This window comes from Electrophorus electricus, chromosome 16 (assembly GCF_041902795.1).
Source record: "Electrophorus electricus isolate QZ-2024a chromosome 16, ASM4190279v1, whole genome shotgun sequence".
Classification (NCBI taxonomy): Eukaryota; Metazoa; Chordata; class Actinopteri; order Gymnotiformes; family Gymnotidae; genus Electrophorus; species Electrophorus electricus.
Window position 1 is genome coordinate 18,987,902 of NC_137512.1, and position 23,599 is coordinate 19,011,500.

At 41.2% G+C, this 23,599-nt stretch overlaps 3 protein-coding genes across 5 annotated transcripts; 1 reads left to right on the plus strand and 2 right to left on the minus strand.

The window, feature by feature from the left end:
• Positions 1-1,745: 1,745 nt before the first annotated feature.
• ehd1a (EH-domain containing 1a) lies at positions 1,746-10,455 on the minus strand. The gene is made up of 5 exons (XM_027022725.3): positions 9,704-10,455; positions 7,282-7,379; positions 3,879-4,291; positions 3,489-3,653; positions 1,746-3,196 (listed from the first exon to the last, which is right to left on the minus strand). The coding sequence occupies exons 1-5, from the start codon at positions 10,099-10,101 to the stop codon at positions 2,666-2,668; spliced, it is 1,605 nt and encodes a 534-aa protein (XP_026878526.2). The 5' UTR covers positions 10,102-10,455; the 3' UTR covers positions 1,746-2,665.
• A 1,981-nt stretch (positions 10,456-12,436) lies between these two features.
• Positions 12,437-16,351, plus strand: ubxn1 (UBX domain protein 1). Of its 2 annotated transcripts, none has more exons than XM_027022719.3 (10): positions 12,437-12,568; positions 13,270-13,332; positions 13,415-13,468; positions 13,554-13,672; positions 14,243-14,315; positions 14,396-14,587; positions 14,671-14,722; positions 14,959-15,081; positions 15,492-15,669; positions 16,097-16,351. In XM_027022719.3, the coding sequence occupies exons 2-10, from the start codon at positions 13,274-13,276 to the stop codon at positions 16,135-16,137; spliced, it is 891 nt and encodes a 296-aa protein (XP_026878520.2). In that variant the 5' UTR covers positions 12,437-12,568; positions 13,270-13,273; the 3' UTR covers positions 16,138-16,351. The 2 variants fall into 2 exon arrangements, with proteins under 2 accessions (XP_026878520.2, XP_035388073.1); XM_035532180.2 differs by lacking the exon at positions 12,437-12,568 and adding an exon at positions 12,570-12,697.
• A 100-nt stretch (positions 16,352-16,451) lies between these two features.
• si:ch211-114c17.1 (pre-mRNA-processing factor 39) lies at positions 16,452-23,559 on the minus strand. Of its 2 annotated transcripts, XM_081698812.1 has the most exons (16): positions 23,459-23,559; positions 22,621-22,871; positions 22,369-22,494; positions 21,774-21,892; positions 21,346-21,513; positions 20,787-20,973; positions 20,516-20,620; positions 20,117-20,356; positions 19,894-20,020; positions 19,527-19,798; positions 19,064-19,248; positions 18,801-18,875; positions 18,527-18,701; positions 17,704-18,261; positions 17,041-17,135; positions 16,452-16,943 (listed from the first exon to the last, which is right to left on the minus strand). In XM_081698812.1, the coding sequence occupies exons 1-14, from the start codon at positions 23,514-23,516 to the stop codon at positions 18,187-18,189; spliced, it is 2,163 nt and encodes a 720-aa protein (XP_081554938.1). In that variant the 5' UTR covers positions 23,517-23,559; the 3' UTR covers positions 16,452-16,943; positions 17,041-17,135; positions 17,704-18,186. The 2 variants fall into 2 exon arrangements, with proteins under 2 accessions (XP_081554938.1, XP_026878519.2); XM_027022718.3 differs by having other exon boundaries at positions 16,452-17,135.
• Positions 23,560-23,599: the final 40 nt, after the last annotated feature.

Here is a 23,599-nt window from a genome sequence, read left to right on the forward strand (position 1 = left end):
ATGTTTGAGACATAAAGACCCAAATGACATTTCTTGAGAGTTTGAAAAAAGGAATTTCATTCCACTGTATCAAAAGTCCATTTAGAATTAGCCAACATGTAAACACATCTCTGCCCGCCAATAGACTCTTCAATATTGCACCTCTATGTTAGATCTATCGCCCTCCTACGTGCACACGCCTTATGTAATCCAACAGTCTTCCATCAGTGCTGGAGTCAATGTGCCAGCTGGCTGAGACTACATTTATGCTCAGGTGTGATGTCACTCAGTAAAGGGAGTTTAAGGGCAGTCCAATCAGGGTGCGAGTGTCATTTGTATCCCCTTCCCCACTTAGCACATGGCTGGGAATTCCAGCACCCAACAGCAGTGTTCTAGAACCACAGTGCGGGAATCTAATAATGGCCAGGAGAATGGCAGGGTCAGTGAAGGCCTTCTTTGACAGAACATACTGCTTACTAAGTGATAATAAAAGCTATTTGTTTTATCACATTCACCAAAAGTGTTGCGTGTGCAGAAGGGATGAAGGCTACAATCTGATGTTAAGATAGCATTCTGATGCTACTTATGGTATCATAAGACAAATATAAGAACAGCATGGAATCTTAGGTCTAAACATATGAAAACCCTGCTGTTCAAAGTTCACCTAGCCAGGCTTCCGCAATACCTTTATGTACTGGCAGTTCATCCTCACAGATTCCACTGGACATTTCAATAAAGATGTAGTATGCAAAACTTGGGTCTGACTGGGTAAATGGCCAGAGGTGAGAGTCATTATGCTAGGGTTAGGGTTACACTCATGCTTTAGTATCAACCAGGCCACATGCCAAATTTGATGCTGTAGATAGCACTACAGGAGTGTGTACTGAATTAAAATTGGCTTTACAACTTTGGCACCTTCAGCAAATTTAGATCAGTGGGGAAAAAAAATTATTCATATGTTATATTGATAGTGCCAATATATGTTCTATTGCCAATGCTGGGCCAGTATGAAAAATAGTCATATGATAGCCTGGGAAATACTTCTGAAAGAAAATAAAGGTGGAAAACACAAAGACTCCAATGTGATGATGTATTGCATTTCAGGGAGAGGCCGATTTCTTTCTAACAGAAAGCATAACGAAACCATTCCTCAAAACCAAATCGAACCAAGCCACAGCAGCACAGGAGAGGGTGCTGTTTCAGTATGAGTTCTTGTGCTGCCAAAGCCTAACCATATAAGAGCCGGGGGAGGTTATCTGACAACTGCAGATTAGCATCCAACCATGCCTGCACATGAGAATTAAAATAACAGAGAGAGCGCGTGCGCGAGAGAGAGAGAATTGCTTGTTCCTGTCAGCAGATGTCTCAGCCACTGCAATTCCAAAATATTGAAAGAAGCAAAGCAGGCAAACGTTTGGCAGTCAGTGACAAAAGCCTCCACAGGCACATGCATCCGTGGTGCGTCTGAAGTTCTGAGCGAGGCTCTTTCACGCAGAGTTCCGTAGCATCTCTGTTAACGGATTTGCATTTATGGAGGCTTCAGTTGCTGAAGCACTGGACGAGATGACCTTAATAAAGATCACAGTGTTTGAACAGGCTATGCGTCTAGCTAACACATGGCAGTGTTTGTGTCTTCTAGTGCTTTGTGTGGATTCCCCATATTAGCACTCTTGCATTGGGACATTGTAGAATACCGGAGAAAACCAATTTTACAAAATAAAAGTACAGACCACAATCAGGCAAACAGAAATGATGTAGGGAGGCAGTTTAACACTAACTTTTCATTAACAGCTTGCTTTATTTTTCATTAGATTAACATTAGTATAAGAAGATCTAAAGGAGGAACTAAATCCCAACACCTCTGAAGACACTTGAAAATGTAATGACAGTCATTTTAAGGTACATAAAGAATTTTCATGGCAAATTTCAAAAATATAAAAATACAGATTTTGGAGAAGAATAAGTTAGGTTTACACAATGAAATAATGATTTATTTTGGAATAAGATGTATTAATGGTTCACATTTTGATTTTTCCATGAGTAGTTCCTAACAATGCACTGCAACAGTCTCTCCTGGCCCATCCTCCCCCAAAATTGTCGTACATCATCTTAATACCATAAGTCCTTCAGCAATCTCATTTTGAACAGCCCTCTGAAAATGGCATCCTAGTTTCCAGACATCCAATCCCAAGAATCCATCACTGGCACTGACTCATTTCTCAGCTCAACTTTTCAGTTCAGTCATTGGAACTCTAGAATTATCCCAGAAATTCAATCGGACATATTCCAGAGCCCATAAGATAACTCAGTTGGGTGCTCAATGACTAGTTAAACATATAACCAGCCCTGATTACTGTACTCTATTCACTTTAATAAATAACCATGAAAAAAAGAGCGCAGGACATCTGAAATGGATGGGGGAGAAAAAAAAAAAAAAAGAAAATCGCCAAAAATGTGTTCAGAATGAACCAGTCCAAAAACCCACTGCTACTAACGAGCAAACTACAATAAATTGAACAGCCCCTCCAAAAAAAAACAAAAAAAAACAAAAAAACAGCACCCTTGTACATTTGACAATGAAAGAGATGGTGTGTGAGTAAAGTCAGCCAGGTCGCTCTCAGAACAAATGCCCGGAATGGCTGAGGGAGTGGAGGTCCAAGTGGTGCGGCAGAAGATCCGAAGCGTCTCAGTCCTGGCCCTGCTCACGCTTGGAGGGAGGCACCAGGTGAGGCGGCAGCTTGGCTGGCAGCTCGTAGCCCTCCAGCTTCACCTTGATCAGATGGTTGGCAAGAGCGAACTCCTCGTCATCCAGGAAGCCGTCCTTGTCGACGTCGGCCAGCGCCCAGATCTTGCCCAGCACCGTGTTGGGCAGCTTGGACTTCAACATCTCCTTCTTGGCGGTGGCGCCCGATACCTTGCCATTGACGGGGGAGAGTGTGTAGAAGATCTCATCGTAGGATGGCTTGTCCTTGGCCACCACCCACTCTAGCTCGTCGATGCCCTCGCCGGCGCCCTCGCCGTAGCCAAGGCCAAACGGGCCGTTCATGGTGCCTTCGAAGGCTCCGCCCTTCACCATCTGGTCAGGCATGGCTGCCTCCTCTTGCCGCACGAGCGTCATGAGGCGTGCGATGTCATTGGCCAGCATGTCCTCCACGGCCTCCAGCAGCTTGGGCCTCATGACGGGGAACTTGGCAAAGTCTTGGCTGGCCAGGAGATCCTGAGGAACGGAAAAAACATCGTTTAGTGAGAAACTAATTCTTGATTAGTTTACTATATTTCCTCAATACAGTTAAAAGCTATAGAAAGGTCAATTCTAATAAGGTCATTTCTATTTCATTCCTGAGTTCATCAGGAAATTTTCAATCAAATTTCTCTGATATTTTTTTGAGCAATTAATTTGATAATTTCTCCAACACTAGTAAGTATCATGAACGCATTTCCATTTGAGCGGCTCCCAATACTACATCGGCTTTTTTTTGTTCTCAGACTTTAGCCCTGGTTATTCATACCTGCATCTTCTTGAGGTTGGGAAAGTCACCAGGAGAGATGTTGTGTTCTTTCTCGACCTTCTCATAGATTGCACCCAGGTTGGTAATAAGTTCTTTCTTCTTGGAGTCTTTCCCAAACATAGCGGGCATCTCCTTCTTCAGTGAGGTGATTATGTATGCATGAACCTAGGGTGAGAATCACCAACGCGCCAAGTTACATTCCGCCTCCCATTACCCGTTTACTGTCTCACGAGATGGAATGCCATCACATTATTTCAAAATCCGTTGTGAAAGATCCACTTGACAATCATGCACAAACTTGTCAAGTTAAAAAAATAAAAGCGATACAGATGCATGTGCAGTAGCATAAAGGGCACATTCCCACATTCCCGCCAAGGCAGCTGTTCTTACCTTGGCGAGACGGGCCCTCTTGATCAGATCATTCAGCTTCCTCAGGGCGGCATTCCGAGGAAGAGACTGGATGTCTCGAAAAAGGTCCTGCTCCTCGGCTTCGAACAGCTTCCTGTTATCAGGAATAAGGAGAGGCTGTGCCCAGAACGAGCCGATGTAGACCCGCACCACCTCGGGTGTGTTAATAATCTTCCCCAGCGACCACATGAGCGCGCCGTACACCCTCATAAGCTGCTGTGTGCTGATCTGGTCTGCTTTGTTCAGCACCACGCGCATTTTGTCCTCGTGGTTTTTCAGCGCCTTGATCACCTCGGAGAACTCGTCCGAGATGTCCAGCTTGTGGGCGTCGAAGAGCAGGATGATGCGGTCCACTCGCTCGGCAAACCACTCGAGAACTGCCGCAAAGTCATAGCCTGCGGGAACCCAGAAAGGAAATGGTTAATCGGGGATTTGAAGTCCTTAGGGCAACAGTGCGGGTGACGATGTTTAAGAATAAAGTCCAAAAGTGACCTTTTCTCTGACAAATTTCAGCCGTGCTTTTTAGGCTTTGACTTTGAGGAAACCTTAGGGAATCTGAACAGACAGAGTGGGCTGTAGATGTGAGACAATGTGCTCTTAAATCACCACATGATTTAAGAGCATTACAATAAGTGACAATAAAGAAAACCTATAGAGCGCCGCAGAACAATGCAGCCTGTGTTTCCCAGTGACAGGAAGCAACCAGGACCGAAGGGAGGGAAGTGCATGAGCAAAGAATCATGGGTTTGATTAGGAGCACAGTCATCTGATCTACAGCGAGTCCTGAACGTCAAGGACACAGCCACGTAGTCCGAGAGGGTCCAACTGCTGTGAATACCAGCATGTATGCGTTTGTTTCTGTGCGCGTGTTGCTCAACTGCTCTGAAAGCACACCAGGTTAGATTCGTAGCACATTATGAATCACTAGAAGAAAACGACTACCTTGCATTTCAAATATGAGATGAAATATATTCTCCCTTCCAAAGGGAAATGGGGAAATCCTGCTCGTTGGTTCAATATATGGACAATATATATGCAATTCTAATGCATGAAACCGAATCCCCACCACCGATTCAAATGTATAAATATGCTCAAATATCTGAAGACATTTTTTATTTATATATGTATGTATATGTATGTATGTATGTATGTGTACACACATACACACACACACACACACACACACACACACACACACACACACACACACACATATATACATATATAAATATATATAATTAACATTTTAGAACAATTAACTCGTGTATATTTAAATTCATGTACTCTTAAAAGATTAACATTATGCATATTAGTTATAATAGTTGTTGTTTTTTTTGTTTTTTTACTCGATTGTACAAGTGTGTACTTATTTCACTATTGTAAGGTCAAATATTCTCTTCCTGAAGCTAATATGTTCTGCGGCCACTAATCCATTGTGTCAACATAACCCACCAGAATAACGGAGTGAGCTACAGATTTACCAGAGCACCATGTCATCAACAGCTGCTGAAATGAGTCACAATCACACAAGTTTAAGAGAGCGGGAGCGTTAAGATGCATGAATAAACCAAAGTCATCCAGCCACAGAAGGAAAAGGTGAGCTGTGGCATGATGTCAACATCAACACCTGACAACAAACGAACACAATGGCTGGAGTCAAAGTCATCAAGAAAGCCACACCCTGCCTCATTCAGCGCTTATTATGCACAGTCAGTCAGCTGTTGCCTCGCGCAGCTGGATGTTCTCTCTCCCCCCCCCCCCCCCAACACACACACACACACACACACACACACACACACACACACACACACACAGACACACACAGCCACACACAGCCCTACCTCCTGCCCCAAAGGACCTCTGTGTGCTCATTGCTCATACAGCTCTGCAGACATTTCTCATTCATTATACTCCAGGTCTTCTGCTAGCACCTGATAAACTAAAAATTCAAATCAGTGACAAGGGTCCCCAACATTCCTGAAGTGTGTAGCAAAGAAATTCATCACCAAGTACAACTGTCACTTAGCAGGTGTCCATAGCACGATCAGAACAAATATGTAATGAATGATTTACTCTAATCTACCAAAGGAGAAACCATTAGGTCTAATATTGTCTGTCAACTGCCATTTGTTGCAAAAACACAAACTTCATGTAAAGTTTTGCAATAAATTCAGAAAGCAGCCTTTGTGGCTGGAGCTCAGTGTTTGTAAAGTGTACAAAGTGCTAGATTGGATTGTAGAACATGGCGAACGGAAGGAAAAACACAGACTGGAAGGTCTGAAACAAGGGCAACAGCGTCTGTGTGCACAAAGATCCGTCTAACTCTGCATTAAAGGCAGTTCTGAGCCCTGTGTCCACAAAGATCTGTCTAACTCTGCATTAAAGGCAGTTCTGAGCCCTGTGTCCACAAAGGCCTTTGTAAACTCTGCAATAAAGGCAGTTCTGAGCCCTCTGTGCACAAAGACCTGTCTAACTGTGCAGTTAAGGGAGGTCAGAGCAGTGTGCATGAAGACTTGTCTGTAAAATAAAGGCAGTTCTGAGCCCTGTGTGCACAAAGACTTCTAAACTGTGCAATAAAGGCAGTTCTGAGCCCTGTGTGCACAAAGACTTCTCTAACTGTGCAATAAAGGCAGTTCTGAGCCTTGTGTGCACAAAGACTTCTCTAACTGTGTAATAAAGGCAGTTCTGAGCCTTGTGTGCACAAAGACTTCTCTAACTGTGCAATAAAGGCAGTTCTGAGCCCTGTGTGCATTGCAGAAGTATATTGGGAGACTGAAATGAACACAGACCTCATTAGCAGCTTTTTCAGTTAATGTAAATAAATTCTTAGTTTCATTAAAATAAAGAACTATAGCAAGTAAAACGTCAGTAACCATAACTCACTGGGTTACTTCCCAGCAGTAACCTCTAAATGAGTCTGAAACTTTTATGTCAGCCCAATCGCACTAATCACGTGACCCAACAGGTTTCAGGGCTTGCCTGTTCTGCTTTGTTTTGGTTACCACTTCCTCTTTGAAGAGTACTGTTTTATAACATGGCAAGTATCCCAGAGCAAAAAAAATGAAGAGGGGAAAAAAAAACTGCAGCATTTCACCACAATTCAGCTTTAACTTTATTCAAAACCAGTAATCCAGCCCACATGGGGCAGATTTCTCCAGAGGTAGAGAAGAGGCTTGCTCCTTTAGATTTCCATGACACTCCAACATACTGATTTGCCTAGAGTCTGAGTGTTTATCACCAGCAAGTGTCAGTAAATGTGAGATCAGTCAAGGCTAAAGCGAAAGAGAGAGCTGAAAAGGCAAATAAGAAAATTTACATACACACACACACACACGCGTGTGTGTGAGAGCGATTGAGAGACAGTCCACACGGCAGAGATGCTGACCTCGGCTGATCCTCTGTTTCTCCCCTGACAGGATGCCTGGAGTATCAATGATGCTAATGCTCTCCAGAACAGGATTCTTCAGCTGAGCACACATAAACCTAGAGAGAGAGAGAGAGAGAGAGAGAGAGAGAGAGAGAGAGAGAGAGAGAGAGAGAGAGAGAGAGAGAGAGAGAGAGAGAGAGAAGAGAGAGAGAGAGAGAGAGAGAGAGAGAGAGAGAATAGCTTGTTCCTGTCAGTAGACATCTTAGCCACTGAGAGAGAACATATAAAACAGGTTTGGTGAAGCTTTGAAAACAAGGCTTCTGTCTACTCTGTCTTGTGTGACAAAAACATGACAATTGAAATTAATCTCCATGCATTAAAAACATTTTACAGCATTAACTGTGAATGCCTTGTGCATGTATCTGGTAACATTTCTGATCATTCACAGACAACAATTTCCTCCGAGTCTGCCCCAACAGGAAATTCAACTAGAAAATCGTTGAAGCTCAGAAATGTCGGTGTTACAAAAAAAAACAAAAACCCACAGGTATGGTCTAATTCTGTAGATGAAGGATCATATTACAGCAGCAGAACTAAAAGGGAAGTCCTACCCTGAATGTTCCCCTCAAGTCCAACCGAGAAAACAGGGAAAAAACAAAGGGAGAGACAGACAGAATTATTCCAGTGTAGACTCTGGTCTTGTTAGTTATACATTTTTGCTCCCTTTCTTTCTCTCTCTATGACCTCCAGGCCCCGCACATTGTGTCTGCGCTTGCTTCTTCCCTACCACGCCACTAATTTGGAACTAATACGTAAACCATATGCGATCGCGACGACAAGGCCTGAGTCTCAGCCAGACATTCTTTGTGGAAAAGGACATTTTTATTGTATTTTTTTAAAATCACAAGCAAGGTCATTGTACTGTACATGAAACAGAACCATGGCACTGAGCTCCCAGTGGAATGTTTACATTATTCAGAAATTCCACATGTGGTAAACTATGAAGGACAAGCTGGAATATGATGACCAGATCTTGGCTACTTTCAATTACTCCAGACGCTCTTGTGTTTTATACCATCACACGCGCGCAGGCGTGCGTGTTCTAGAGTAGATAAACAGAAGTGAAGTGTTCATCATCAGGATGACCTGCCAGCTCGTGTTTAACCATGCTCCAGCACAAGACAAGGGTCACAGAGAGAAAGGAGAAAACAATAGGAAGCTGCAGGCATATGGGGACTAGGCATCAATCAGGAGATAAGAAGAAGATATCCACAAAGTGCACGGCTTGCTAATCTACTTCCCATTTGCAGAACTGCAATTTATTTGATTCTGTTTTGAGCAACATTGACCCCTGCAATGGCGGCCTTGGTGTGTGCTTTTGCTCCACGTTGAGGTCAGGCAAAGTGAAACTCCAGCACTTTCAATAGGAAGTAATTAGCTGAAGGATTGTTCTGTCTGGGAAAATACAGTTTCAGCACATCCACTTTTCAAGTCTTACTAAAAATGACTATAATTTGCAAGGTCAGTTCCCTAAAAATATTTGGCCCGTCATACCAACTTTGGTATGACAAATTACTGGCAGAATGAATAAGCAGAAGTGGTTAATGGTCAGAGAGGTTATATTTGGGAGAAAGTGGTGGCATTAGGATATAGAAATGCCTGGCTGGCTCTTGTCTGTGTATTCTCTTTGTTTTGAAATATCATAAACTCATATGAGAAGAAGAAAATTGAGGATTCTTTTTCATTTTACGCTGTTCTGTTATTGCTCCTGTACTTCTTAGTTAGGGCACTACTAACTCGATTCTGCCTTGGCATCATACACTTTTTAATCCAAGGCAATACATCAAAGAGTAATCACTATAATCCTCGTCTGGGCCAAATCCTTTTGATTGGATGGAACACCTCACACTCCAAATACATGTGCAGTGAACTAGGTTAGAACTCTCACGCTTTACTTTAGAGACATACATAGTCCACACCTGCACAACACATGTGCTTCTCCCCAAATAATGGGCGTTTCCCCTTGATCTGCTGTGTGTGACTGACCTAAAAGTTCTACTCATAATGACTTGGTACTGAGTCAGAGGGGGACCAAGTAGATTCCTGGCTCATAAATTCATTGTCTCATGACGCAGCAGAATTCCTAATACGAGTGTCTGGAAAATCCAGAAAAGATCCTCGTCAGAAAGATTGGCGATTAGTGATGACTGACTTAGTCTGGTGTCGTAATGTAAACTCAGAAGACGACAAGCAGGGTGGTGGCCCGAGGTTTTGCAAGAACTTTCAACTCAGAACTTTATTATTAGGTATATAAATCGAAGCAACATGGCAAAAGCGATCCTAAATAATTACTGGATGTTAAAACCAGAATGTTACGCAGAATACTTTACAATTTTCCCAACGGTACGTGCGTAAAACATAAGCCAGGACTACTTCATACCTGTTCAGGAACGCGTTGCCAAATGCGTTGAGCTTTCGGAAGGGTTTTTTCGGATCAACAACGAGGGCATTACCCGGTATTACGCCGTCCTGATCCCCGTGCATCACCGCTATGAAAGAGTCAGTAGTTGGCTCTGGGCCTATCCGCATACCGGGAAAATCCTGCTCCATTAGATGTCGGATGAAGGTAGTTTTGCCAGTTGAATACTGGCCAACCAAAAGTACCATGGGTTTGTTGTCGAAATCGGCATCTTCCAGTGCCGGAGAATGAAAGTCATGGAAACGGTAAGTGTCCTCTAAAGGGAAGAGTTTATTGCGGTAGAGGCGCTTGAGTCCATCCGATACATTCTGAAATAGTTCTGGGTCCTTTTTCCCATTCCTTTTAGACCAGCTAAACATTGTGATCTATAAGAGGTGTCTCTGTACCAACCGGTAGAAGAAAGAAATGCTACTCCGAACTATTCGATGAAATATCCGCCACTGCCCTTCCCAGGCAGATATGTGTCTTGATCTTGAAAGTTCAGACGGTCCCACCCCTGTACAGTCCCCTCCCCAAGCTTAGGACACGAATGAATCACCAAAGTTAAATAGTTAGCTAGCTGAGTGTGTTCCTCTGTAAGAAACGTGTATTGTAAAGCCTTAATACTCAAAAGACAGTAACTGAGTGTGTTATTTCCTCTTAAAACTGAAAGTCCCTTGTTACAAAAACGCAGAAAAAATACTGTTGGCTCATCTTGACTTTCCGGATCTGCGCCACATGCACTATGCAGAATAAAGCAAACGGAACCACAGCCTTAATTTCAAATGAAAAGCCCCTTGGTTAATTCGGCCTAAAATGTACGTTGCAGTCTGACTTGCTTTGGTCTATTTAAGTTTCATTAAAAAGTGATTTAAGTGTGCAAGAGCGCAAATATATTCTCTAAGAAAACCAAAGCTTACGACTTTTGATTGCTTTGCAAATTAAACGTCTATACTGGGGGCTCTCTCTCCGTTTGCTTGTCAAAACCTGCACTCTTGCGTCCATAATTGGTATTACATGCAGCCTAAATGAGAATTGCGCTGCTCTTCAGTGTGTTTTTTTTCTAAATCGTCGCGCAGCGCAATATTTAAACAGTTATGTTTTTATCAAACTGTAAAGTATAATACAAAATACTCTTAAGGCTTGGCGCTTAGTTTGTAAGATACAAAACATATCAGATCTGCTCTTACGACAATCCAGAATAACCCAGCACATGCACACAGATTTCAGTCTTTATGATGCCTGGGCATCACTCTCATAAAAATGTGTTCATGGACACATCCTTTAAAAGTCCTTTGAGCAACTACTCGAGAACTTTAACCTAACAAGAGGGCATAGAAACATAGAGCGCAGAGAGTTCATTAGTAATAACACCACTCTTAACATCACTGACACTTTATCAGGCATAGAAAAAAAAAAAAAGATTCTTTAAAAAGTCCCATGCAAAATCTCGTTTTTAAATACGATTTTATGTTAAATATCGGAAGTCACTACAGATGGTCTTAAACAGACCTGGGGAAAATAATTATTCATTGTTGTAGCGGATGATGAGGTGGAAACGGATTTGGGATCAAGATAGGAAAATATCCATTTGTAATAGAACTCGAGCTGCCCAGCTCAGAATAATTCACCATTTGCACATTACACCCTACAACAAAGTTAAGTTTAACCCGACATGCTCACCATACTGCTAATTGATCTAGACCAAGATAATGTAACTTATTCTGGGCATGCCAAATAAAAGACTGACATCTAAATAGGTATAGGTAGTATTCTTACCTATACAGCAAAAATAATTTCTGAATGTCTTGGTTAAGTGATAAGGCTCCTTCCGTTAAGATTTGGAACATAGTTGTAAAAGAATGTATAACTATGGGGTTTGTGACGTGCATGCTTACCTCATAATTGGTCTTATTTAATCCGTTTAATCAGTTTATTAATAAATATGAATGTGTGCAGATATGTTTACTGAGAGCTAAGTATAAATCAATATCAATATCTACTAGGATAAGTTGTTTTTGAGCTTGGCTGTTGTTACTGTTTGTTGAAAAATAAGACTCTAAAAGAATAATTTAAAAATGACCTCTAAAAAACATAAAGGGATTATATTTAATGTAATACCATAAGGTACGTTTTTTTAACAACAGGTACACCATCAATTGATGTGACTGCTTTCTGCATTTGCCAGTAGCCTACATGTTTGGGCTGTAACGTTAGGTAGTCTGTCGCATGATAGTTATGTAAGCTACGGGAAATATTTAATATAGTTTTTAAGATTTTATTCAAGTACATCATTTGTCACTTTTGATGCAAGCTAATGTCGTAACTGAAAGCTGAAATAAATGTGTGCTCTGAGAGAGAGAGAGAGAGAGAGAGAGAGAGAGAGAGAATGAATGGGGAAAAAAGCACGTTACCGTTGACAGCCAGCTAGAGTATGTAAGTGATCTTAGGTTAGTGTATGGAGTTTCTTACAAACCCTCCCTTTGGCCTACTGCACCTGTTTGTTTGTCTCTCCGTACTTGTAACCCGCGGAACGAATCCAATTAACTGATCGGTTGAACGAGTAATCGATTAATCCCAGTTTCTTAACACATACACTCCTAGTCGGTTTCTTTCAGCCTTTAAGTAAGCAAGCTTTTATCGGTTGGGCTACAAGTTAAGTTTCTGACCCATGAAGAAGAGGGGATTGCCTTTTACACTGATGAGCCACTATTGTCCAAAAATACGTTTCAGCGAAGGTGTAAAAAAGCCAGAAAGACTAAGAGAAATCCCTTTGCTTTTGCTCCGCGGATGCGCCTGTAGTGGTCGCCGTAGCGGTGTGTGGACGTGAGACTGCCGATTCGATATGTAAGTGGCTGTTATGATGGCTAGGTTAGCTCGCTAATCGTGGCTTGTAGATCATTACAAATCCTTCACAAAACATTGAAACAGTGCACAGTTGGTGTATTCTGTATTTAATTTAGGCTGACTTCGTGAGTAAGTTTCCTCATTTTAAAATTTGAAACAAGTTTGGAAGGGGATCTCTGTTAGCTAGCTAGCTAGCTAGCTAGCTAGCTGTCAATTCTAAACCTTGACAATGCATAATTTAGCCAGCTAGCTCGCTGTATTGGTATTTTCATTCATTTAGAAAATCGATCAAAGTGTGGCATTTGATAGCATGGGGCAGACTGAAAAAGGAAAAAAAAATCTGACGCATTGCTGTAGAGATTCTCCCATTACTGCCAAGTCAGCTACGCTAACTGTGCTGCTAACCTGCTAGCAAGTCAACAATAACACGTTGTGTTTCTAGCTATCTGTTTTAGTTAGCTTCCTAGCTAACGAATATGAGTTAGTTAATGTGCAGGTTGTATTGTTTACTTAATAAATACTCAAATAGATACATTACAGCAGATCGGCTATTCGAAACGTCCTAAATAGTTGCAGTACAATTGGGAAAGTATTTGGCAGGTAGATGCAGTGAGAGCATGGCTGCCCAAGTTCAGACACTATGTTCGGACAAACATTAATGGTGTGTGTGTACTGTACTTCCAATTTTTTTTTTTTTACAGCACCATGGCGGAGTGCACAACGTTAGAAAGTCTCATGGAAATGGGCTTTGACCGAAACAGAGCGTAGGAGATTTTTCTTATGATTGACATAATTTTACCTAACCTCCGCCCATTATAGTGCTCAATTGCTTTGTTATTCCCAAAGGGAGAAGGCTGTAGCACATACTGGCAACCAGGGTATCGAGAGAGCCATGGACTGGTAAGTCCTATTGTTTCTCAGATGTTATACTGCCAAGATTGCTGCGGGCCAGGTTTGCTTTAACTCTTACCATTTTCACACACAGGCTTATGGAACATGAGAACGATCCAGATATAGACGAGCCATATGCCCCACCAGCAGAGTCTGTTCTAGGTTCATCGGAACAACAGAGCTCATCCGAGTCCGTTTCAGAACCTACTGAATGTATGACTGTCTTTCCATTACAGAACATTGCTTTAAATGTTGTCATGAATGTTGTCAGTTTAGGCTAGTAATCAGTTTTTCATATACCTGTATGAATCCAGAATGGAGTTGTTTTGGCTAAATGGTGTGATTTACCAGCGATGTATTGTTTGGTTTGTCTGTCTAAACTAAAGACCTGTATCTAAACCTTGGCTAAAAACTGAAGCATATTTGAAATTAGGAAGAAGCATATTCTTACAAAAAAAAGAATTTGCAAAGTGAAATTAGAAGTACATGATCTGTGGTGACCTTGTTGACATTTTAAGGACCTAAAAATGTGTCTGGCCAGGATTGCTAAAATGTCCAGGATTTAACTTTGCTTTCATGTGTTGATTTGCTTTCTACAGTTGCGATACACTATATGTTTGTTTTTGCATTGCTTTGGCCAATCTTTATAGGTCCCACCTACTTGCATGCTGCTGCATAGTCACCTTAGTTGATCTCTTCTGAACTAGAATTATCCAGTCACCAGCAAATTAATTACAACAAATGTTTACTTTGGATTTTGCTTTCATATTGAATAAATACCAGCTGCTGAAGAGGAGATGGGACAGGATCCCAAACGACCAATGACAGAAGAGGAAAAAAAAGAACAAATTAAGAGGTTAGTTTCAAAGCTGCGAAGGATGGGGCTAGTTATGAACAGAGTCGATTGACGGCTGATCGTTATCCCTTTACTTCCAGACTTGAGGAGTTGATGAGGGTGAAGCAAGAAGAGAGAAGAGAGCGGGAACGACAGGAGGAGGTGGAGAGGGAGAAGCAGAGGAGGAAACAGGGCCAAGAGCTCCAGCAGATTCGGCAGAAACTGCAGGATGATGAGATGAAGAAGCTGGCTGACCAGCGCAGGAGAGAGAAAATGGAGGACCGACTTGCCAAGTAATGCAAGCCCTGGATAATGAACTTCCCATTAAAAAAATCATGTATAAGATCTGCTGTTTTGATCTGTGGATCTTTTCTAGGCAACGTGTCAAAGAGAGGATTGCACGCGATAGAGAGGAGAGAGCACGCAAGGTATTTAGTTAGAAATTAACTCTGATTTACATTAGTTTTAAATGATGATGCATCTTCTAAAATAGAGTAGGTAATTTACCATGTGTTGTCATAAAGTACAGTGCTAATCTCAGGATGACCATAACACTATTTATATATTCATTATATATACACCCATGTAGCACCTATTCTCCTATTCTCCCAGATGTTGTTTAAACCAGTAACTAGCTGACTGTATTCATGCATCTTTGTCCCAGTTTGGAGGGGGCTCATCAGGTACAACTCTGTCATCCCCTACTTCTGATACCAGTCCCCAAACTCCCCCTGAGAACCAGGGTCCTCCCCCAGCCAAGAAAGACTATGATGAATGTCGGATACAGGTAACACACTTCATCATTTTCTATCTTGAAGATTAAACATCAGTACTTGGCTAGTTCCTCATGATTGTAAGCATGTTGTGTAAAAAAAACTACTACGCAGTCACCATCACCAAATCTTAATGTGCGACTGACTCCAGTGTTATGTAGTCTAGGTAACTGGTGTAGAATATGGTGGGGAAAATGGGGTATGTCCATAAGTGTTTGTCAGGGCTTTGCAGTTTATTGGAATAAAATGTGCCTATATTCTTATCGGGTTAATATTTTAGTCCATAACAATGCAATTATTCACACCAGGGAAAATGATGGTAGCATTGTTGTCCCAGGCAAACTATACACCCTATAATTTGGCTTTTCAAGTGTTTGGATTTGAAACACGCATGCAGCATCTTGCCTGTGACGTCCTCTGCTAGATCCGCCTCCTGGATGGCTCTGCACTGACAGCAGTCTTTAAAGCCCAGGAACCTCTGGCAGCAGTGAGAGTATATGTACAGATGAACAGCTCTGATGGCCAGGACTTCACCCTTCTGTCCCCCTACCCCCGCCGCGTCTACACAGACCTCGACATGGAGAAACCTCTACGCGAGCTAGGTAAAATGACTTCGAAAAACATTTGTAGCTTTGTTGGTATACTTAAGTTAACCATAGTAACAGGGATTTAACCACTGTGAGTCGATTTACTGCTGTGAGTCAAGCTTTTTCTCCATTACACTCAAGCATTCTGAGTCCTGACCTCATTACAGCACTTATGATTGCTGCCTGAACTCAGTTCAGAGTTTTGCACTCAGTGCACTAACATATAAAGTCTGACTGCTGGAGTAGTTGCACATGTCTCTCTAATCTTGGCTGGGTTTCCCAAACGCATCATAAAACAAAAATGATCTTTAAATGGTAGCCAGAGTATTACATCTTTCTCTCAAATTTAAGATGATCTTAACATCACAGTGACTCTGGGAAACAGGGCCCTGATCATTCAGGGGTATTTTGCTGACACACATTCTTCTTCTCTTTTACTCAGGTTTGGTGCCTTCTGCTGTGCTTGTTGTTACTAAGAAATAAAGGAAGGGCAACAAGGGGCAAACATTAATCACTGGACTGAATTTGATTTTCTACACTAAAACCATCAGTTGATCAATACTTAATGGGTACAATAAAGGTTTTAAATATTAACCATGTCCATCAATGGATCAAAATAGATGCCCACTGCAGTTCTCATTATTTTAATTATTCTGATATGTATTTTTTATGTTTTGAATAAATTGTTTTGACCTTTTGTCCTTGGTTAGTGTAAATAAAAAAGCACACCACCACATTTAGTCCCATCACCACTAGGTTTCATGCAAACAGTCAGGTAAAGTCTGAAGACTGCAGGCTTAAGTAGACAGACATATTTATTCAGAAATAAATCAAAAAAATGAATAATTCAAATAGAAATTTGTCATCTTAAACATTATAAAACAGCCAGTGTGTCATTGGTGTGTCTGTAATTTTGGGTGGGATGTGTGTAAATACAGAACACATCCATTTGCAGAAAGCATAAATGTTGCAATAAAACAGGAAAGTATTGATTAAAAAAATAGTGAATCTCCATTAGCATGAGACTCAGATTCAAGACTTGGCCTAATCCATGGACGATATCCATGAAGTTTAGATGGAAATATTTTGAGACCCGTCCAACCTGTGACCTACCCATAATAAAGCATTTCCAGTAAACTATGACTTCAACGTCAGTATATCACTCAAACTTGTGTCCCAGCACATTAACAGATTTAGCAGGCATTTAATTTCATAATAATCTGAACACACCCCAAGTCATGACAGCACAAAAGCAACAGAAGAAATGGTCTCTCACATCCATTGTAGCACTGGAAAACAGTGTTTTGTTGATATTAATGCCAATGATTAATCAGTAGTATCTACCTCTATATATAACTTTAACCAAGTGAATATTGTACTCCTTACTTAAGCGAAGCACTCTGAAGGATGCTTTGAGATGACATCCAAAGTCATTTTTGGTTATTAATTAGATGTCACTCCAATGGAATAAGGTGAAATAACTGCATATTACAGGGACACAGACATAATCTGCAATAGTCTATAGACAGCAGCTATGATTTTAAAAAACATAGATTATATATATATATACATACATAGATTATATATATAATCTATATATATATATATATATATATATATATATATATATATATATATATACATACATAGATTATATATATAATCTATCTATATACATACATAGATTATATATATAATCTATCTATATACATACATAGATTATATATATAATCTATCTATATATATATATATATATATATATATATATATATACATATATACATATATACATACATAGATTATATATATAATCTATATATATACATACATAGATTATATATATAATCTATATATATACATACATAGATTATATATATAATCTATCTATCTATCTATCTATCTATCTATCTATCTATCTATCTAGCTATCTATATATATATATATATATATATATATATATATATATATATATATATATATATAGAGGTCAATTTTCCTTATGAAAATTATTTCTTTGCTGCAAAATGAAACACCATCATAAGTACAAACCTGTGTGTTTGTATGATTCAATGCACCTAAGATGAAACTCAAATTATGAAACATTATATACACAAAGAATTCATAAAACAGTTTACTTTTGGAATGGCTTGAAGCTGACAATGAAGGGTAAATGAACAGCTACTTAAATGTAATTTTAAAAGATCTTACAAAATGTTCAAAATACAAAATACCACAAACATTTTCCATACAGGGACACCATTTAAAAAAAAAAAAAAAAAAAAAGTACTAATTAAGTATTTATGGGGCTGTACCTAGTAGAGTGATGTGTAGGCAGTGAACTGTACCCTGCTCACCATCTCCCAAGATAAAATGTGCAGTGTAAAACACTTCACTATGCATCTACTTCTGACCATACTGTACCGGGTAAGCCTGCTGCAGTCGGAGGATGTGTGCATGGGAACAAGAGGCTGTACATTGCTGGAGAAGCAGAAGTGGTCTACGGTGCTGTCCACTGGCCTAGGGTCCTCTGGTCTAGCTGGGAGGGTAATACTGATTATATTGGTTCCATGGATTGTGGTAGCCACCATAGCCACCATACTGCTGTTGCTGTAAAAATATGTGAACAGAAGAAAAGGGTGAGAAGTATGGCAGAGCGTGGCCATCAGGCATTAAAAAAAAGTTCACTTTTCACATTTCTAACCTAGAGTCTAGAAAACTTGCCTAGTAGTACAAACATTTTCTAAGCAGACAAAGTACCTGTCTAAGTCACTGTGGAAAAGAGCATTTAATTGCTGTAAATGCAAAACAGTGTTCAGTTTTATAGTCCACCTGTAGGTAATACGGTTGTGAAGGAAAGTTAAACCCTGAATACCTGATACCAGTTGCTATAGCCTCCATACCCGTGGGCCCCACTCATGTCTCCACCCATCATAGGGGGAGGTGGTGTTGTCATAGGAACAGGGGGCATACTAGGTGGGACACCTTGAGCAGGGGCCGTCATAGCAGAGCCATCATCCATTTTACTCATTTTCTCTGGGTCGTCATCACTACAAGCAGGACAATAAATGTCATTGTTCTAAGAATAAATCGGATATTGAATACAATTGGTGCCAGATAAAATGACTGAAATGACTAGTGTTGCCTACCCATTCTCCGCTCCTCGCTTCTTCCCACCGAGCTCATTAAGTAGCTTCTGGTGCTCCTCATAGATACTTAACACACTGTGTACACACACACACACACACGTTACAATAATGTTGGGATCAGGACAAGGCCGAATTTGTTTATGAAACCATTCCACTTAATCTCAAGATAGGTACTGCAAAAGGTGAAAAAAAAAAAAAAATTACAAACCTACTTCTCATAAGACCTGGCATTGAATTACATCTTATCCAGAGTAATTGCTGACCTTTGCACAGATGTCCCAAAATCCTCAACGAACTGGAGACCTCGTTGGGAGAAGAGGATTTTGGTCTTTGGTGAGAGAGGTGCAGCCAAAGCTTTGTTCACACACTGCTGGACCCCTCCCCCATTCACACGCAAGTCCCCCGAGACCTCCAGCTCCAGCAGATTTAGGTAGAGCTTACTGTTGTCCTGGAAAGTTTTTGAAAGCAGAACAGAATGAATTTAACTGGAAATATTACTCTGGAAGCAAATGACTACTGATGTAAAGAGTCAACACCAAACACTGTCACCTATGAGAATTAGCATTAATGCATTGTGACATCTGACCCAGACATTTTTTAAATAACACAAAGTGTAGAGACGGTGTTAAAGCACGGTGTCTAAATTTCAGAGCTCAATAAAAGTACTGCCAGTTTTTTAATAGAAATTAACTACAGCAGTTCTTAGGAGCATGGCTGTTTCCTTACTGGACTAAGTTCAATGGCTTCCTGCAGTACAGCGCGAGCTCTAGAGGGATTCTTGCCCAATTTGTGGAGGAAGCGTGCCAGCTTGATGGAGAAAAATGCATGAAGGTGTGGCTTGTCTTTGTTCTGTTCCACTGCGTCCCTCAGTAGCGACTCTGCCATATCTAGCCGGCCCACCCTTCTCTCTAGCCCCGCCCGTCGCAGGCGGACCATGGCCAACCCAGGCATTGCCTTCTCTAGGGATTCTAGAATATGCTGCGCCTCTGAGATATTACCTGCAAGAAAAGAGATTTGCTTGTCAATTTATTTGCCCCAAATGCTGGGAATTTAGGTAAAACTGTTTTATAGTCTGGCTAACAGTACTCCTTACCATGTCTCTCTTCAAACGTTGTCCACTGCAAGTGGAAACTGTGCTTGTATGGCAGGTGGATTTCACAAGCTCTCCTATACACACTGCGCGTCTCCTCCAGACTACGAGGTTCCAAGTAATGCACATACTACAACACACACACAGACACACACACTCAACACTATCAATAAAAGCCAAAATCTCAAATGTTTGTCCCTGAACTGCAGAATCTCTCCTTCCCCACCTTATCCCAGAACTCCTCATAGAGTGCGCAGGCAATGAGGCAGCGCTCGTACAGAATCAGCACTCGCTTGTGTCCGGCAATGCTCTTTCTCGCCTGGGAGCCCTCCTGACCCTCCATAGAAGTTCCCTCCGTGGCTTCTTGCTCTGCTTCTGCTTCAGTTGTCTCCCAGTCCAGATAACTCTGCCAGGCTTTCAGCTGGGCCCGGTCCAAGGGCTTCACGTGGAAGTACGGTCTTTTGATCTATGGCAGCAAAAGTGAAAGGGGGGGGGGGGGTAATAGCAGAAGAGCAAGAAAGAAAACAAGCATGTAAAAAGAGCAATGGGTTCAATTTATGCCTTCCTTGGCTCATCTGCGTTTGAGTCAATACTACAACACTCTTAAGTCAGTGTAATGTCTTACCGCATCTTCAAAGTTCCATCTCTTCCTGACCTCACCCTCATTCTGTAGGTAAGCTTCCTCTCTGCTGGCCAACAACAGCTCCTGCATCTTCTGCACTGCCTCATCCTACATTGAAAAAAATGTGAACGAACAACCTAAATGCATGACCTCCAAAAGGTGCTAACTGACACAATCATAATTATGCAACACCCAGCCTCTGTCAGTTTTGATTCTACGCATGTACACCAAATGTTTCAAAGCATCTAATTTCTGCAAACGTCAGGCTGTTTACCGAGTCTTTTCCACTGTCCACGGGGTCTTCCTCACCGGGTGGCCTCTCCTCTCCCTCGTCGGCCGTAGGATCGGAGCCCTCTTTTTTGGCCTGAATTTGACTCTGTCGATACTCTGCACGCAGCTTGCTGTACTCCTCAGGGCTTAGCACGTCCTGGAGTGCATGAGTGGTTAAATGAGTCTTCAGCCTGAGGGAACAGAGATGGAATCGATCACACATCAGCCCTAACAGTCTCAATCACGGCACTCATTTTCTTATGGACTGTGAAAGCAAAGAAAACCAATTTGTGATATTTTGGAGATCTGAATTTTGTAGTGCTGAATTGCATGTGTTTGACAGTTTACCAATAAGGCTTTGGGTGATAAATTCAGCTGCATCTAAATATGAAGGGGGGGAAAAAGATCACAAGATACGATAGTGAGAGGAAGTATCAGCAAATTCTCACAAATGTGTGTGTTTGTAAGCGGATTTGTGTGTCAAGCTGAACAGCTGTGCAAACAACCCTCTTAGACCCATTCCCCACTCAGACACTTGTGTGAAGCTGTTATGGCTGGCATACTTCTCATAGTGGGTGCTGTACAGTTGGGTGGGCACGCTCATCACTCTGTCATAGACTGCAGTCATGGCTCTCAGGTCTCCCTGTTCCTTCTCCCATTCAGCATAGAGGTCCCACAGGCGGTCCGAGTGCCAGTCCCAGCCTGCTGCCTCCACGGCATCCTCAAATGTACTGCAGAACATAGACAACAGGGAATGGGACACAGCCAATCCTACAGAGGATGTCAAATCAAGTGTTATTCATAGAGCCCACTTACAAATGGCACGCCAAGACTCAAGGTAAAAATACGTGGTACAAATGACTAACCTTACTGAGTACTAAAACTCAGCTGCTGGTAATATGAATCAACAATCAAAATCTAAATAAAAATGAGGCAGAGTCAAGTTTTAGCAACATGATTGGAAACTGGGGCAAGATGGCTACTATGCTACCTGCGAATGCGTTGTATTGATTCAGGCAGGTTCATGTTGAGTGTCCCGAGCAGTAGGTTGATGTAATGTATCCACAGATCCACACTAAGCGGGATAGCTTTCAAGCCTTGCACACACACCTGCAAAACAAGCATATGAAATACAAGATGACAATTTTATAAATAATCTAACACAATGGCACCCTTTTCAATCTGACCTGAAGCCAGTGTTAAAATATCTCTTAGAATATTACAAGATTAGGGTCAAGACCATTGTTAAGATTAGAATTTTTGCTATTTGTAGTCGACCTACAGCAACAATCTGCTTGAAACAGTTGTTAACAAATAAAAAGAAACATGACCAGTGTTCACAACATGAAATTAAACAAAGCATAAAATTCTTCTCCCCCCCGATAATAGAACTGTGTTTTTGATCATATTTTTTTTACCCATTTTACTCCAAAGCACTTTTGCTTTTCTCTGCATTGAAACTAAAATGGTAATTGTTTGTTCAATTCTGTATATAAGGTTTATAGGCATAGTTGTGAACAAGTTAACACCAACAAGAAATCTTCTGCATTCATTCAAATTCTCATATCTTTTATTGCATTCCACACCTCTTCTGCTTTCTTGTTGTGGCCTGCTCGCCTTTCCAAATCTGCAAATTTCTTCCAGTAGCCGTAGCACAGTGGGTATCTAGCCAGGAACGCATTCAGAGCCCGACGGGATGCGGTCATATGACTCTAAAACAGTTTTATGAGAATGCATACTTTGTTGGCAATCCATAACCAGTGATACATTTAAAAACAGTTAATTTGACTTTATTAAAGAAGTTTGCTTTTAAAAAGCCACCAGTTCACTGTCCTCACCTCTTGTTCACAATACTGCAGTAAATCTGTCCAACAGTTGAAATCCTGTGGGTTGTCAGTCACCATTTTCCATAGTCTTTCGAAATCAGCCGGCAGTTCTCCGTCGTCTTCTTCGTCTTCTCCCTCTGGTGGAGGTATACTGTAGGTTGCTGGTGGCTCTGCCATATCTGTTCCAGCTCCAGCTCCAGGTCTGTCTTCAGGGTCCCCTAGATTTGTCTCGGCGAGGTCAGTGGCCTCGGGGGCTTCAAACCCTGTAATATGAGGACGGCATGGTTACCAATTAAAATACAACTCTAGATATGACTCATGAATGAGCCTTCATATTGCATTTTTTAAACAAGAAGCCAATAAATGATATATCGCTAAACCTAGAAGCTAAATTTCACCCTGTTGTGGTTTTCTTCTCTCTGCAGATATAAACGGGTAAACTCGCGTTAGCTAACAGCTATAGGCTACAGAACCTGTCACCTCACTTATGTTTATATGCTACCTAGCTATTTAACTTCCGTATTTTTAAAAATCCGTAGCGTTATATATAAATGTTGCAATTCACGTGTGACGGAAGCAGAAGAATATTTTAGGTTATCAACAATCAGGCAACGTTTTGTAAGTAAGCGAGCCACCTAAAATACATTAACAAGACCAACAATCTCACCAACGACATTTACGCTGCTAAGATAACTAGGCTAGCTAGCCTGCCAGCTAGCTGTTAGCGAACGAGCGAAATAAGTGATGCTTATTCCGGAGGAAAATGAGAACAATGTCACAAGATATATTGCACATAAAAAAGACAACAAGGTAAGAATGTTCTGAATTTAATGTTGCTAAACGTTAAAACCTGAAGGGTTTGTGAAATCCCCGTGGTCGCTAAATTCTTCTATACCTTCCGCCGCCATAACGAGCTAACAAATGACGTGGGTATTGTGCGACAGTTGATATGTATACATAATATAATTATAATCTATTTATTTTTGTTGTT

What these genes read in the sequence shown, in the direction of transcription:
- si:ch211-114c17.1 (XM_081698812.1), bottom strand. Translation starts at nt 23,516, where the DNA reads ATGGCGGCGGAAGGTATAGAAGAATTTAGCGACCACGGGGATTTCACA. An exon ending in TGGACAGTGGAAAAGACTCG is followed by an intron (nt 20,621 to 20,786) that starts GTAAACAGCCTG and finishes TTTTCAATGTAG; the next exon opens with GATGAGGCAGTGCAGAAGAT. An exon ending in AAGCCATTGAACTTAGTCCA is followed by an intron (nt 19,249 to 19,526) that starts GTAAGGAAACAG and finishes AAAACTTTCCAG; the next exon opens with GACAACAGTAAGCTCTACCT.
- ubxn1 (XM_027022719.3), top strand. Translation starts at nt 13,274, where the DNA reads ATGGCGGAGTGCACAACGTTAGAAAGTCTCATGGAAATGGGCTTTGAC. An exon ending in ATCGAGAGAGCCATGGACTG is followed by an intron (nt 13,469 to 13,553) that starts GTAAGTCCTATT and finishes TTTCACACACAG; the next exon opens with GCTTATGGAACATGAGAACG. An exon ending in ATGATGAATGTCGGATACAG is followed by an intron (nt 15,082 to 15,491) that starts GTAACACACTTC and finishes GTCCTCTGCTAG; the next exon opens with ATCCGCCTCCTGGATGGCTC.
- ehd1a (XM_027022725.3), bottom strand. Translation starts at nt 10,101, where the DNA reads ATGTTTAGCTGGTCTAAAAGGAATGGGAAAAAGGACCCAGAACTATTT. An exon ending in GGCAACGCGTTCCTGAACAG is followed by an intron (nt 7,380 to 9,703) that starts GTATGAAGTAGT and finishes CTCTCTCTCTAG; the next exon opens with GTTTATGTGTGCTCAGCTGA. An exon ending in CCAACCTCAAGAAGATGCAG is followed by an intron (nt 3,197 to 3,488) that starts GTATGAATAACC and finishes TCCGTTCCTCAG; the next exon opens with GATCTCCTGGCCAGCCAAGA.